We start from the raw sequence: 17,145 nt of genomic DNA, 5'->3' as shown, positions 1-17,145 counted from the left end.
TCTAATAATTTTATATGTGGATACAATATACTTTTGTCATATTAACCCTCTTCTCATTAATTCCATGCTCCCTCTATCTAGTGTTCCTGTTCATTTTTCTTTTCCCAAATAGTCCTTGCATTTTCATGCTTTGATTTTTTTATCTTGATTCTTCATGTAAAAATATACATTTGACATTTAACTAAATCTCACTTATTTTACTTAACATTATAATTTCCTATTCAATCCAGTGTTGTGAAAACAGTACAATTTTGTTCTTCATGGTGAAAGACAATCTACTATAGTATTTCTACCACATTTTCTTTATTCTTCATCCTCAGACAGGTTCATAGGCTGATTACATAATTTGGCAATGGTAAATGAGGTAGGTAAACTTGGCCAGTTGGGTATATAGTATGCTGACATTGATTCCTTCACCTCACCCAAACATTTGTTTCTACATAAGGTCTAGTTCACATTCTACACTGAATGACCCTAATAACAAGAGATAAACCAATACTGGGAAACTGTGTGCTGAGAATCCAGCTCCACACCATCAGAAAACTCCAGTGCTTTTTGAGAAAGAAGCATGTGTGTCAGGCTGTATGCAGGCTCTTCCTGGTAGAGCACACCTGAGTGGAAGCTGACAAAAATGAGTTACAAAAATGAAGAGAGTTACCCCAGGTGTCAGAATTCATTGACATAAGGTATACAAGCAAGGAAAAAGCATGGTGCTGGGAAGATGACTTACATAGATTCAAGGGAGAAATAAACCAAGGGATCAAAGACTAAGCAGGGCCCTGAGGAGCTTTCCTCAACTCAGGTATCCATGGCAACCTGGGTGGGGCAGGTTATTGTCCAGGTTTTGTAGCACCTCCAGCCCCCCAAAGCTAGTAATATCATCAAGACCAGTGGTTTTCAACCCTCCTAATGCTATGATTCTTTAATATAGTTCTTCATGTTGTGGTGACCATCTAAGCACAAAATCAGTTTTGTTGCTACTTTATATCTATAATTTTGCTATTCATATAAGTTTTTTTGTGAATCATAATATAAATATCAGATATTCTAATGGTCTTTGGTGACCCCTGTGAAAGGACCATTTAACTCCCCACAAAGGGGTCCTGGTGAACCACTGACCTAGACAATGAGATACCTTGAAATGGCCCAAACAGGAAGCTGGTGAAGCTCCTGCCAGAAAAGCCATTGAGAACATTCATGTGTCAAGTTGGAGAACTGTGGGAGCAGATGGGCCTGAAGTGCTGTGAACAAGGAGGATTCAAGATCTCTTGTATTTTCCTGGGACCACATAGACAATGGTGTGAAGGATAGATCCAAAAGAATTGAGAGCAGAGAACCTTTAGACTCTGGTTCTGGTCTAGGTGACAAACGGTGAAGAGCTCAACAAGCGAGACTGGATGTGGTGGTGGTGGTGGTGGTGGTGATGGTGGTGGTGGTAGTGGTGGTGATGATGGTGGTGGTGGTGTATTGAAAGCTGTTTGGAAGGTAAAAGTGGCCACACTTGGTTATTGCTCACTAACTTGGGGAGTACATGATGCCACTCTTATAAAAAAGATCACTCTTGCTCCCTATCCTGTAAGTATTCTGTTTTATTCTTTCCTTGTTTCTGATGTGGTGTTGCATACTCTAGACTTTTCAGTGTGAGCTCTATAAAAATTGTGTCACCCCAAATCCATCATCTCACTCCCCTCACTGCAGAGCTCTGGGGGGGGGGAATTGAAAAACTGCAGGTCACGGACTTAAATTATGTGTGGAGATGATGGGGTATGCCCTTTTGTGTATATGTTTCTTTTAAAGGTTGATGAATAAAACACTGTTTATTCAATAGAGGCAGGAAGAGAGGCAGGACTAGGAGAGAGGAGAATTCTAGGAAAGGTAGGCAGAGAGAGAGAGAGGAAGAGAGAGAGAGAGAGAGAGAGAGAGAGAGAGAGAGAGAGAGAGAGAGCACAAAGAGATGCCATGTAGCCAAGGAAGAAGTAACAGGTCCAGACCCTCCTCTGGTAAGATAAGACCATGTGGAAATACTTAGATTAATAGAAATGGGATAATAATTAAGATAGAGCTAGCCAATAAGAAGCCCTAGACATTGGCCAACAGTTTTATAACTAATATAGCATCTGTGTTTATGGGGCTGAAGGGGCTGTGGGAGCAGGCGGGACAAAGAAACTCCAGCAACATGAAGGGCAAGTCCTAAGTGTGTCTAGATAGCCTTGTGGCTGTGAGGGAACAAGGAGGACAGCTAAGAATGGGATGGGCTTCCTTTGGGTTTTGCCTGCCAGCATGCTGTGCTCTCTAGTTAGGAGCTTTGGAGTCCTGTGGTGTGAAACATCAGTGTGATTGTGTCTGCTTGCTCCATTGATTTCAACTTGTTTCTTTGATTTCACAAGACCATCCTGAATTTTAATAGTGTCGTCTATAACGCATCAGCCGTGTCTCCCAGAGCTGCACATTCTGTGGATTGATTAGTACGTGTGTAGCACCATCCTCGAGCTATCAATAGGAAATATGGAGCAGGGTCAGTCCTAGGATGGTTCCTCATGAGCTGCATGCAAGAGATACTCAATTTTGACATCAAACTATTAATAAGTTTTCAGCGTTCAATATACTTACCAGAGTTTTTACCCATAGTGTGCTGTTATCCTTATGTCTAATCCATATGCACAGGACTCTGAGAAAGCTTTGTGCAGCCATTTCTAGTGCTTTGGGAAAGTCAGATATGTACATTGCACTTCGGAGGGAACCATTTGTTCTCTGTTAAGAGGATTGCTAGTCCATGTTCAGAATGCGAGTGGGGTGTCACTCCATCTGCCTGTGTATGAGGAGCTGAGAGGATTTAAATTATTTTTGTCTGTTTCCTAATTTCATTATACTCTTCAATACAACTTTTCTGAAAAAAATTCTCCTTATATTTTAAAAACAATATTTCATATGTATGTTCAATGTGTCTTGATCACATCTACGCTACACTCCCCACTGCAACTTGCCCAGCTCCACCAGCACATCTCCCCCAACTTCATGTCTTCTTTCTCTTTTTTAAATTTATTTTTTTACTAAAATCTTTTTTTCATAGTTTGAAATTCTTTCCCCTCCCCCAGCTCCTCCCAGAGACTCCCCACCCAATTTCTTATTCTTTTTCTCTTTCCTAAAAGAAAAAGAAAACAAAAAATACTCCCGAAACTAAAAAAAAAAAGAACCTCAATAAGACAAAACAAAACAATAAATAAGAAAACAGGCAAATAAAAAACATGGAATCTTTTCTTCATTGACCAACTGCTCCTGGGATATACCTAATGACACTCCTTTCCCAGAAGATGTTGCAAGTAGTTTCTTGGTTGGGGTGGGATTTTGTGTCCGTTTCTCCTTCTCCATTCTTGGAGAAATCTTTATAGGCCTTGTGTATTCTTGTCACAGTCTCTATGAGCTCATGTGTGGATAGGTGTCTGTTCGGTACTGTTTCTGGCTCTTAAAATTTTCTTCTTCTACATAGATCCACATAGAGTGGAGGGCTTTGATCAAGACATCGAAGTATGGAGTGCTCCCAAGTCTCTCACTCTCTGCATATTTCTCTGTAGAGTTTAATAAGTTCAGTCCATACATTTGGGAATAGGTCATCTATCAGAGGGCCAATTCCCTGGGAAACATGAATCCATGATCCTGCCTTCCACACCAGGCATCAACTACCAACAGCTCCTCAGCTAAGGATGGGCTCTTATAGCCCTCCACAGGTGTATGAGGATGCTTCCAAAATACATGAGTAGAAAAGGGGAATTCTCAGTGCCAAGCATAGATTAGCTCCCCATGAGTTCTTACACACGTTCCTAATTTGCACATATATCCACCATTGGGACATAGGAAATTTATAAATATTATGCCATTATATGGATGAAACAGGCTACAGGAAAATTCCTTTGTGCATTAGAGTAAAGCTCTTTTGAGGTTTAGGATTCTAGACAAAAGACATCTGCAGAATTTACTTACACTTAAATGGTGCCACACTGTCTAGTAGGCATGTATGTGTTGGGTTACAGTGGGGACAGAATTCTTTTCTTTCTGAGATATTAACAGTGGATATTCTCAGCTACATTCCAAGTAGTTTCCAGTCCTTGCTTATTTCCCCTCTTCTGCAAAGAATAAGGTATATATATTCTTCGAGAATTTCATTTCAGTACAATGTGTTTTGTCATATGTACTATCCAGCTTTTCTCAGACCCATCCCTACCCTTTCCTACCCACCCAATATTGCATCTTTTTTTTTAATCTATCAAGGCCTATGGTGCAGCCCAAATATTCTTGGATATGTGGCCTCCTACTACAGCATGGTCAACTGACTAGGGGATACACTCTTAGAAAAACTGTCTCTCCATCTCCTAGCAACTATTAATGGCCAATACCTCCTCAGCTATGTGTGGGACTTCATGTCAAGTCCCTTCTCTGCTAAGGAATTTGGTCTGGCTTGAGTTTGCACGGGTCTTGTGAGTTCATCTATGTAGCTTCCCTGCTTTCTCCAGAAGACAATATTTCCTTGTAGTTATCTACTGTTGACTCTTACACTTTTTCCATTCTGTTCCACAATGATCCCTGTACCTTGGGAAGAGGGGTCTGCTCCAGATATTTCATTTAGGGCTTAGTGTTCTGTTGTCTCTTATTTTCTGCACCTTGGCTAGCTGTGGGTCTCTGTGCTAACCACTATCTATTGCCAATCGAAGTTTCTCTAATGGTGTTTGAGAGATGTGTTGATCTATGAGAATACTATATCAGCTTAGCAGAATAATAGTAGTGGTTTCTTATCTATGCTCATGAACTGTTTAGCCTTATGTTCTTGGCCCAATAATGGGTCTAGTATGGATTTCATCCGTAGAGAGGGATCTAAATCCAGTAAAAAACAGTGATTTACTTCTATGATATTTGTGCCACTAAAATTACAGCCAAATCTTCTGTTCCTCACAGTCCTTTAGTGCCTCACAGGATCTTAAAAAATAAAACCAAAATGCCTTAGCTTTCTACTCCCCACACCTGATGGGGAGTGTTTTTCTGTATATATGGTTCTCTTATTGGCTAATGTATAAAACACTGATTGGCCTATTGGCCAGACAAGAAGTGACATAACTGGGCAGTATCAGGATATAAGCAGGGACAAACAGGAAATTACTCTCTTCTCTGTGGAATGCTGAGCAGTCATCATGTAGCAGGCAAAGGAGTAGCAGGTCTGGCATTCCCCAGTAAGCCAAGACCACGTGGAAATACTTAGATAAATACAAATAGGTTAATAATTAAGACAGAGCTAGACAATAAGAAACCTGAGTCACTGGCTAATAGTATTATACTTACTATAAGTCTTTGATTGTTTATTTGGGCCTCAAGGGCCTCGGGACCTGCTGGGCCAGAAACATTCACGTACACATACCCTTGCACACCTCTCTACCTACAACACCCCTGCTCCTTGCTCCTGTTTCTTTAGATGTCCCCTCACCATCCCCTAAGGTCTTGGAGGACTAGCCTTGATTCTTGCTACTTCATGTGTGCTCCTTGGACCCACAGCAGCACTGGTCATCTGTGAACATACAGAGTTGCAGATACATCTGAATCCCCACTCCAGACCTGAGTCTGCACTTGCTGTTGAATACTGTTGTATGTGCATGTGTACGTTAGAGAGAAGTTGTCCAGTGGCTATCTGCTCACTCTGCTCTATATGCTCCATATGGTTGAGTTTTCTGCCATTTTTATCCACAGGTCACGTGTTCCTTCCTTTAAAATGTTACATGATGCTCATGTGTCTGTACTTCCTCCACTATGTTTGCCATGTTTGCTCCAAAAACCTGGAAGTCCTTGTATTTTCTGCTTTTGCTGTTGCAAACTGTGAAAGGTTTATTTTTTACTCTTTGCTCTTGGGTGGCCCACCACCCAGCTCCAAAATAAATACAGGAAGAATTATTCTTATTTATGGATGCATGGCCTTAGCTTGGCTTGTTTCTAGCCAGCTTTGCTAACTTGAGTTATCCCTTTCTTTATTCTGGATCTCTTTCTTTCCTTCTTACTCCATGGCTGGTTGTGTTGCTGGGTGGCTAACCCTTGGCACCCTTTTCTCCTCCTTTTCATACTCCTCCCTCTTCTATTTTTCTACTTATCCTCTCTGCCTGGCAGTCCCACTTATTTCTCTCTGCTGCCTAGCTATTGGCCATTCAGCTCTTTATTAGACCAACCATGTGTTTTATACAGGCAAAGTAACACAGCTACACAGTTAAACAAATGCAACATTAAAGAATACAACACAAGCTTTGCATCATTAGACAAATATTCCACAGCGTAAATGAATGTAACACATCTTCAACTAATATTCCACAACAACAAAACACTGCAGATTAATAGTGGGTAGATTAATAGAAGTGCAGCCAAGGTTGAGAAGGACTGTACCGTTTCCTATATAAGTGAATTCAATTATTCTTTTACATTTCTGGGGGCCAGGAATCCAAGATGAGTTTGAAGACACTAAAATCTACAAGACTGTTTCCTTCTGTAGGGACTGTGGGCATCGGTTCCTTGCTTTTGCAACCCCTTGTGACTCTAGGCATTTGTTGGCTGCCTGTTCCATGCTCTCTTCTCCCTGCTCTGACCTTGCCTTGTTTCCCTGTAGACATTTGCAATTACATTGGGTCAACCTAGCCATACCAAACTAGCCTCCCATCTCCAGATCCCGCCTTTTTACTGTTCCTATTGTCTTATGTAGTGATATTAGCATATTCTAGGGATCAGGGTAGAAACAGCTTTGGGAGACCATTTTGGCTCCCTCCAGGTTTTTGGCAATATCTGTTATCAGGTATATATTGCTCTCTCTCGATGACTTCCAAAACTTGCCAACTCATTTCTTCTTCGTTTCCTCAATATCACCAATGTTCTAAGTTTCCCATTTTTATGACCTCTCCGAGTGTCTTTTCCTTGCCCAGCCAGTTAGTTAGTATTGCAGTTCCTGTCTTTTGTAACTTTAAATGTTTGGGATGATTCTGTTTCCTTTTGGTATTTTCCTAATCAAATGTTCAAAGGAAACTGTCTTTAGCCTTTCTGGCTATCCCACTCAATGCTTCTTAATTAAAGGTGGCACACGTTTTCCATCTTGTGGCTGTCATCTAGCTTGTCAGTTCTGTGCCCGCCATTCAGACAGCATCTTACTCCTGCTCTGCTTGCAGCTTGTTCTTCCAGTCTACCGCACAGCAGTTGTGCTGGAACTTTCCTCTAGCACAGTGGGTCAGAGCCTCCTCTGCCCAGTGAACTGATCTGGGGAGCTTTAAAACTTGTCCATGCCTAGGTCACATCCCCAGAGGATCAGCTACAGCATGACCTGGACTGGAGGGTTTTCGAAGGGCCCAAGGCAGCTGTGAAGAGAAGCCACGGGTGAGAAGGGCTGTCTGAGGATGTCTTGGGAATCGCCTTTATTGCCTTTTTATCGGAGTTCTCCCATCTCTGGGTATCCTTGGCTTTTGCTTTCATGTGCTGTCACTTTGTTTTCAAATGACATCTTGTCTAATAGTTTTGCTGCAGAAGGTGCAGGGAAGGCAAACGTGTTCAGGTCCTTCTGTGTTGGATGCTACTTTTATCACCCCCCCACACACACACCATCACCCACCACTTTGCTTGCAACTCCAAACTGAAAGAAGTTTGCTTCTGGGTTTTGATGGTCCTGCTCTTCCACTTTTCAATACTGGCTCCTGAGAAATCCAAGGGCATCTGGATTTTAGTTCTTAAAGGAGCTTTTTAAACCTTCTTTCCTTGGGAATAATTTAACATCCTCCTTTCTTCTCGTGATATTTTGTAATAGTGTGACTGACTATGAGGGGTTTTATTATTCATTTTCAATTTGGAAACTCATTTCTAGTCCTAGATAACTTTCTAGTGTTATTTTCTTTTTATTCATTTCCCTTCATTTTCTCCTTATAGAATTCCCATTTCTCTAATCCCAGGCCACCTGGATTTATTTTCTAACTTTTTCTTTTAAGCATTTTTTTTTCTTCCTTGAATTTATCTTCCAGTACTTTAACTCCTGCCTGCTGACACATTTTCTTGATTTTATCCTCTAAGTGTTTTACGGATATCATTGTTTTTGTGGTGAAGGGAACTCTTTTTCATTTTCTAGGAATCTGTTTCCAATACTTTCCAAAGATTACAAGGCCTTCATCATTTGGATGACAACAGCGCAGGAAATAGGTGAAAACTCCGTGGAGGGCATCGGCATGCAGGATCCTGTGCAGCCTTTCCTGCACACCACTGCTGCTGCCTTCTGCATGTGGTACATGTGTCTGCTTCCATTTTTTTTCCAGAGTATGCTCTTTGGATTTCCTGTTAGGGTTGAGAGAATTAGCACTTCAATTTTCAGGGCAAGGGCAGGCAGATGGGGCAAACAACTATTTGGACTTTCTAATAATTTCTTTTCTTTCATTTTCCTGTGACGCATCTGGCTTCCCAAATAGCTGGTATATCCATTTATTATGCCCTCCTGCAGCTCTGAAGGAAAAAAAGGGAGGGGCTGTCTGTTTTGTGTTTTGAACGTAAAATGTCTCCTGTAGGCTCATGTATTTGAACACTTGATCCCCAGCTGCTGATGGCTTTTGGGGAGGTCATGGAACCTTTAGAACAGTGGTTCTCAACTTGTGGGTCATGATGCCCCTTTCACAGGGGTCAGATACCAGTTATCCTGCATGTCAGATATTTGCATTTCGATTCATAACAGTAGTGAAATTACAGTTATGAAGTAGCAGAGAGATAATGTTATGGTTGAGAGTCACTGTATTAAAGGGTCAGGGCATAGGAAGGGTGAGAATCACTGCTTTAGAAAGTGGAGTTTCGCTGAAGGAGGTGAGCAGTTGGGGGCGAGCCTTGAGGTTTCATGGCCTGCCCCTTCTTTGTTCTCTCTACAAGAGTTCGCTCCAGAGTGTCTCTTCGTGACTGTGAATGCAATGTGACAGCCGGGTTCCTGCTCGAGCCACTTTACCTTCTCATCAGGGAGGAATGGGTCCCCTTGAACTGTAAGCCTCAGTAAACTCTTCCTCCTTTCAAGGGCGCCTTGTCAGGTGCTTTGTCACATCAAAGAGAAGAGAAACTGATGTACTCTGCTCTGACCTCGGTCGGTCTCTTGCCCTGCTTGTCCATTCTCTTCTCATATTACTTTACCTTTGTTTCCTTATCAGTTTGACTTGCAGATTTCCCTCTGTGAGTGGTGATGTCTCTTGGGTCAAGTCTCTTTTTGCATGTATCTTTACTTCTTACATGTATGGGTGCTCTGCCTGCATGCATGTGCCTCAGAGGCCACAAGAGTGAACTGAATCCTTTGGAACTGGAGTTACAGGTGATATTTGCCCATCGTTTGGTCTTTCTGTGTTGGATGCTACTTTTATCACCCCCTCCTCCATCACCCACCACTTTGCTTGCAACTCCAAACTGGAAAGAAGTTTGCTTCTGGGTTTTGATGGTCCTGCTCTTCTACTTTTCAATACTGGCTCCTGAGAAATCCAAGGGCATCTGGATTTTAGTTCTTAAAGGAGATTTTGGTTATGTGAGAACTTGGCAGAACATCTCAAAATTATTTGGCAGAACATGTTATCTTCAGGGTACAGGGTGTCAGGTTCCAGAAGACATGATCATAGGAATGGACTTGTTTTGACCTTGTAACAACATGGCCTTTACTCTTAAGATGGAGTCAGGCTGGTCCATCACAGCCAGTGCTCTTAACCGCTCTGACTTCTCCCCAAACCCAACATCTCTTGACTTTTGAAAATAGATTGTTTTATTTTGCTTTGTTTTAGGAGTAATCTTTTAAAGAAAATACTTAGAAGTACAAACATCTTTACTCCATCATCTGACATGAAAGTTTATCTTAGGGTGAAGTGAGGTCCTCCAGGTCTAATATATGTTGAAACCTAAACCCAACCATTTAACAATGGGACCTGATATGGAGATAGCAGCTTCACAAGGGTCATCAATATGAAATTCAACATGAAACTAAGAGAACAACATGTAGAAGGAAATGGTGGGAAGAGACAGGGTTAATATGACTCCTATAAGCCAGACAGGAGGCACAGGGAGACAGGGGATGGCTATGACCCTGTAAGCCAGACAGTAGGGATTCAATAGATTAATCCCTTCCTCAAGGTTGTCAGGAGTAACCTTGATTTTGGAATTATCGTGTCTAGAACCATGAGACAGCAGATTTTCGTACTCTGAGTCACCTATCTGCACTGGTCTGGCATGGTACCACTAGGAAACTCTTTAAAAAACATTGTTTTTTTTTAATTTAATTGTTTTCATGAAGTATGTTTGATCATGTTTTACCCATCCCAACACCTCCCAGTTCCTCCCATCCTCCCACCTTACTACCTACCTGACTTTGAGCCCCCCCCATGTCTGTCTGTCTGTCTGTCTCTCTCTCAAAAAAAACCCAGCAACCATTCTATAAAAGGAAATCAAAACAAACAAAAAAGCCAACAAGACAAAAACATTTGTTGAAATGAAATAAACCTCCACAAAAATGCCCCCTTGAAGTTCATTTGTGCTGAGGACTGGCCTGAAGTGTAGTTAATACACCCTGTGACACTCTGTAGGAGAAATTGGATTTTCCCCTCCCAGCAGGTGTCAGTTGCAAACGGCTTCCTGGTTAGAGCAGACCTGGGGTCCACATCCAATTCCCTGTGCTTGGATTGTGTCTGGTTTGACTCTGGGCATGTCTCCTGCATGCTGTCCCAGTCTCTGTGAGTTCATATGTGAACCAGTCCTGCTGTGTCTGGCTGACACTCTTTCCATGGAGTCTTTTACCACCTTACAATCTTTCTGTTTCCTTTTCCATGAGCCTTTAAGTGTCAGGCTTTGACGAAGACATCCCATGTAGAACTGAATCTCAGCTAAAACAGTGTGATTTCTCATTTGTTCATAAGATGTTATTCTCCTTTCTTTTCTTTAGTCTTTTTTTGCTGAATCTCTTTTTAAAATAAAAACTTAACATAATTTCTTTATTGGTTCTTTGGAAATTTCATATCATCCACCAAACAAAAACAAAAGAACAACCAATAAATCAAATAAACAAAACAAGAACAAACCAAACCAAAAATAATAACAACACAAAGCACCCCAAACCACTTCCCTTTTCCTTCTTTCCTGCCTCTCTAACACCTCTTCATTTGTCCTGATGGCATTGGGAGCGGTGTGTCACACAGTGTACCCTTTCGTCCAACCAGCTTTACTTGCAAATGTTCATTGCAATGAGTCACTGGCCTGGTATGCCATCATCATTGGGTCCTCACTGAAAATCCTCTGTGATATCCCGTGGCTGCCCCGAGTCAGAGATCCTGCCAGTATCATTCCAGAGGGCCAGCGCCTTCACAAACGAGCTCCAGCAGGCCCTAGATGGGACAGATGTTAGGGTGTGCCTAGCTGAGGTCCTGGGTGGTAGCTGAGCTGGTCAGTCTAGGCCACTGGGGCCACCCACCTGAGGTGAGGGGGTGGAGTCAGCTCCCCTATGCCCATGCCCTCAGGGTGTCACCTGTTGTGAGCGGTGGAACCATCTCTCCCAAGTGCAGGGCCAGCCGGCTCTCCTCTGAGGGTCAGGCCCAGTTTTCTTGCCGCAGTGTCTAATGGGAGGCAGAGCCATCTGTAGCAGCCTGGGCTAGTGAAGGGCATGCTGGCTCAGCATGTCTCTCCGATTTCATCGTGCATGGTTCTTATGGCCATGGTGACACAGGCCACACACATCAACACTGACCCCCGCTAAACTGAACCACAGACCCAGACATGGCCCTAGGCAGCACCTCCCGCCCAGATGACAGCCTGTCTCCGGGTGGGAGCACTGACCACTCAGATCAAAATGGTTCTGTCAGTAGCATGATCCCTCAACCACCACCAAAGCCACAGGTTGCTGCCCTAACCCTGGGCTTCTGTGTGGCCTTTGGTGGCAATATGGGACTTGGACTTCAGCACAGATCCCAGCTGTGGTAGGATCACAGGCAGATGTAGACATAGTCCTCAGCAGTAGCCAGATCTGAATGTCACCCTTGCTCCAGGTGGCAGTACAGGCCACTCAGATCATCACAGTCCCAGCAGTGGCATGGCCTTTGGACACCAACATGGCCCCAGACCTCTGATGTCTGCACGGCCTTCCATAGTAACGGGAGTCTTGGCATCAGCACAGAACCTGTCTGCAATAGGGCTATGGACACAGATATGACCTTTGGTTGTAACAGGAGCCACGGATGTCAACTCAGTTCCTGGAGGCTGCAGGGCCACAGGCCCAGACATGGCCTTCAGCAGCAGGCTGGGCCTGGACAACACTAGGGCCCTAAGTGGCAGCACATGCCTCCCAGATCAGCATGACTTTGGTGGTGGTACAGCCCTTTGACACAAACAAGGCCACAGGTTATGGCCTAGACCCCAGGCTTCTGTGTGGCCTTTGGTAACAACATGGGCTACATACTTCAACACAGACCCCTGCTGCGGTAGGACTATGGATCCAGACATTGTCCTCAACAGTAGCCTCTGTCTGGGTATCACCATGGCCTCAGGTGAAGGTCACTCAGATAGGCATGGCCCTAGTGACAGTATAGCCATTGGATACCAACATTGCCCCCAGGTGGTGGCCCAGACCCCTGGAATCAGCAATGACAACAGAAGTCACAGACATCAGAGATGGCTCAGCCATTAATGGCTAGGCTCATAATGAAAAATATTCTCCTTTATTAATCTGTTTCCTATTCACTCTTTCATACACAGCTTGGCATCACCCAGTTGGAGAAGGCGCCTTTGACCCTTTTGATTAAATGTCATCTTTCCTAGCTTCATCTTTTAGGACAGTTATCATGCATTGGTACTGTAAGCATTGTCTCTCTGACTTCCATACATGGTTATAAAAGTCTGAAGTTTGAAGTTTGGGATCTTGTTTTGACACAACACTTGCACATAGGAGGCACAGGTATTGCTGATGAACGAATGCATTATAAATACAGCTTTGAGAAAAATGGATCACAGTGTGCTTGGTTTAATGACAAAACTTCAGTGTCAATTATTAAGCCAAGTGAATATTTAATGCTACAAAAATTACATGAATGCAGTGATTTAGACTTGTCTAGTATAAAGAACTAAGAAAAAAAAGAAAATAAAACATATTTTCTCCTGTATGCTTTTGAACAGAAACTTCCAGTCCTGCCTAGAGATTCAAGTTGGGTAAGTATGAATTAGGGTTGCATGTGTCTTTGATTTCTCCATAGCTAAGGTACCATGTCACACCTCAGTTATTATAGCCTTTTATATGGCACACATATGCACAATAAGCATCTTGTGTCTCAACTGAAAAATAAGACTCATATTCTGGTAAAGAACAATGTGATAAACTTATGAAGAAAGTAGTCAAGTTGAATTCATGTTCCTTGTTCAAGCCATAATATTTATTCTCAGTCTCCCTTGCTCCCTGGGCCTGATGTAGAGTGTTTGTGATTAAGATTAGCTTTCTCTAATGAAAGTGGAAAAGTGCATGAGAGAGCCACTACCCACCCACTGTGGCTTATCACAACTCCACCATCTGGGGATAGAGACAAGTGCAAGTCATGGTGTGTAGGCTGCTTGTGTGATGAGGCAGGCTATGGATGCATGAGACATTTCTGAGCACACAGAGCTCCCCTAGTCTTCTCCCTGACACTTCTGTATAGTGTGATTCTGAAAGCTTCTCTCCATCCCTGGAGAGTGGTTCTTGCTGGTAGATGGTGGGAGATGGATTTCTATAGTTATTAGAGTGGAGGGATGATCTAAGACATACTTGAGAAAGATTATAGTATGGGGAGAGGGGAAGCCAGCCTACATGCACCAGCTGGATTACTAGTCCAGAGAATGAGGCCTGAAATATGAGGCTTTCTCACACTCTGCAGCCGGGAGTTTCATGAGACTCATGGAATTTCTGGAGCACTAGGTTATTAGGTTGTGCTTTCTGCCTTTTGGAGGCTGGGACTGCAAGTTTTAGTGTGAAGTAGAAAAATTACCTGGCACTTACACAGAATATAGATAGCCTGGGCTCATGATGGGGTTTACGCCCAAATAAACAGGTCGTAATTTGAAAATATTGCAAGTCAGAATATATGTAATGTATCTAGCCCAGGGACACTGGCTTAGCATCATCGCAGGCTACAGGGTGTCAGTCGTTTCTCCTCCTGATTGCATGGCTGACAGACTGTGTGGCTTGCTCCCACTGCCAAGCATCCAGAGCTAATGTGTTACTACATATCACCAGCCTGTGAGAAGATCAGAACTGCATACACACCATTTTTGTACAACCATAAAGTTGAAAAAAAAAACCTCTCACAAGTGAACCATCATAAGTCAGAGACCATTACTACTTGAAATCTCATACATTTCACAATAGTTGGTCCATAGTCCACTGTGTTGGGCTATGATGGTGAGTTGGAAAGACAGCAGGACATCCTCTCCAAAAACTGCTACGGTCCAGAAAAGTCTTTTCATCTCCTCCTCTCAGGAACAGAACTGTGTTTTAGGTACCGATAAAAGCTCAGAAAGAAATACATCTTTGCAGCTACACGTTATCAATGACCAATTGACAGAGTTTAGGAGGGTGTCACAAATGAGCAGTGCCTATGGCAGCGATTCTAAAGCCAGCGCCATTACTGCTTGTCTGTGAGAGGGACCACTCAGCAGGTTGGAATAATCTTGAAAATATCTTTAGCTTTCCACCAGAAGGGATGAATTATGTCGGTTATCTCTGAGGAGAAATTTTACAGCTTAATTAAACAAACATTTAAATCATCCTTTAAAATGTGCTGGATGATTGTGCTTACACTGGCCTTCTTTTTAGATATCCCAAGGGATGTCTTCAGATGCATGCATAAATCACTCAATAAGCAAGTGTGTATGGAAAGCTTAGTATACGCTTCCCATGGAGCAGAGTTATTAGCAACAGTCCCTTGGTAGGAAGATGGATGCGCTGAGTTGATGCTGCCCTGCTTGTACCTTTATAGGCCAGTAGCCAAACATACAAGGATTCTCTGTGGAATGGAGACAACCAAAACTTGCAAAAGACGGGGGATGGACAACATCAGAAGGTATCTACAAGGCCTTCCTTGTTATTGCAGATTGCTTCAGGTGCTGGGTGGGTGCTCTTGAAGGCATGGTGCGCAAAAATGTTTAGATTCTTAAAATGATTTTGGAAAAACTGACAGCACATTGTTCTATGGAGGTGGCTCCTCCCAGCCAAAACTTCTATGTGCGTAGCCCTACAGTGGGTTGCAACTGAGTTGGTCGCAGTTGGTGCTGTCAATTCACAGAGAAGATGAAAACACACATATGAACACAAAACACAACCAACCCATATATTAGCCAAGGATAGGTGACGTTACCAATGGCTTTATGTAACTGGTGTTAAATGTCGGTACACACGTGTGTGCAAATGCAAAGCATTCTACATAGTTGGAGCAACAGAAATCAGTGAGGCGAATGCAGAACCTCCTAACTTCTTACTGGCTGGATTTTACCACTGCAAGTTTCTAGTCTTGGAGCTACAACCATTCAGGGTTGTGATCTGATGGCCACACATCCTTTTGATAGGCAGGCTCTGATAGTGGAGCATAAAGTCAGTTAAAAGGAGGCAGAGGAGTAAAGCATTGAGCTTTTAATTTGATAAGCATTCAGGACAGTGTGGTAACCAGTGCTGCAGGGAAACATGCAAAGTTAAGAACTGCAGTGTGGTTCATCATAGTGCTGGCTGCCTACTCTTGTGCTACATTCCTGGTTTGTCTAGGGGATTCCACTCTATTTTGTGTGGCCTGTGTGCCAGGAAATGAAGGGGCTAGGCCAGGCCAAGGGTCCAACCCTAGTTCATCTCACTGTCCAGGGGGGTTTCCATTCTCCTTGGTTGTAATTGGTGGAAATGAATGTAGGATGTGGATTTGGGCAATGAGACTAAGGGAGGTTGCCTTTCAGTGTAGACGGTTAATCGATTTGAAATAGTATGTTCTTCTCATTAGTTATCTTTCGCTTTCTGTATTTTATCTAATATTTCCTGTACCTCATTGTTCTTAGCATTTATGTGGCATTTTCCTAGCACTTAGTTTTTACCCCTCTGTGTCACTGGTTTAAAATATACATCCAGTGATAAAAGTGGCTGGTTTTCTCCCACTGTTTCGTGGTCTCTCTCTTTTCATTTGTGGTTGGATATGTTCTTGTTTTCTCTTGTTGGTAGTTCATTTGCACATATTTGTACTCTCGCCATGTAACTGACATTTCATTCATAGTATTTTCTTTATTTTTATGATCTCTGGTTGCATTTTCTCTGTTGTGTTTATTAATCATTTCTCTCCCCTCCCCTCCCATATTATGAGAAGATTTACAGTGTTTCTATTTCTGTTTTTAATCTTGCTGCACTGCCTCTGCTTGTCTCTTCAGATCTGAAAATGCATGCATCTCTCTGGCTTTCTATCTATGCTTATTCCCCTGTTCCGGTGCTGCTCACCTTCCTGACACATCTATCAAATGGATTCCAGACATGCAGGATCAGCTCCCCATACGTCTTCATTGTTCCTTCTGCTTCTTCGCCTTGCATCTCATTCTGAGGAAGGCACTGGATCATCTCACTGACTACAGTCTCTCAGAACTCTCTGCGCTGTGTTTATTTGACATACGTATTGAACTCATTTGCTTCCCCAAACCCCTCTCTTGCTTTGTCGTAGCAAGTTTGCTTTATGAGTCTAATAGTCTCATCTCTCCACTGATGGTGATTATCCAAATATTAAAGTTGTCTGCTTCATGTGATACTGTATTTCCTGTTTTATCTCCCATGCGTTTGTTTCTTAATGTTTGGTGATGCTTGCTTATGTTTGTCTGGACCGGAGATAAGCCACCACTGTCCTGTGGTCACTGTCCTGTGTGGCTGCTTGTCCTGTGGTCACGGGTACCTGGCATTCTGTTTCTCTGAGCTCATTCTCTCTTCTTCTGTTTGGCGTGATGGCTTGAGGAAAGAAACCGACACCAAAATGCCCTGGAAGCTGTTCTCTAGTTGGTGGTCTCAGCAGAGATTTCAGTATTGCCTCACGAAGTGCGCATGAAGGCACAGCTTTAGGGTACCCTGCTCACGTAGTCCTGTGTGTGACTTACACTGTCCTTTTTTATCTAGTT

At 42.9% G+C, this 17,145-nt stretch overlaps 1 protein-coding gene across 4 annotated transcripts in view; it reads left to right on the top strand.

The window, feature by feature from the left end:
- Epsti1 (epithelial stromal interaction 1) overlaps positions 1 to 17,145 on the top strand; it is a 103,651-nt gene that overhangs the window by 62,170 nt on the left and 24,336 nt on the right. For 2 of the 4 annotated variants that reach the window (XM_040757803.1, XM_013114015.3), the window contains 2 exons: positions 13,162 to 13,194; positions 14,994 to 15,077. The exons of 1 other annotated variant lie outside the window; for it this stretch is intronic. In XM_040757803.1, the coding sequence (XP_040613737.1) occupies positions 13,162 to 13,194; positions 14,994 to 15,077 (117 nt within the window). The remainder of the gene's footprint in view (positions 1 to 13,161; positions 13,195 to 14,993; positions 15,078 to 17,145) is intronic. One more of the 4 variants, XM_021227674.2, reaches the window with a different exon arrangement.

The sequence above is a fragment of the Mesocricetus auratus genome, unplaced genomic scaffold (assembly GCF_017639785.1).
Source record: "Mesocricetus auratus isolate SY011 unplaced genomic scaffold, BCM_Maur_2.0 Super-Scaffold_2245, whole genome shotgun sequence".
Lineage (NCBI taxonomy): Eukaryota > Metazoa > Chordata > Mammalia > Rodentia > Cricetidae > Mesocricetus > Mesocricetus auratus.
The sequence above is the reverse complement of the archived record's forward strand: the minus strand, read 5'-3'. Positions and strand labels throughout refer to the sequence as shown.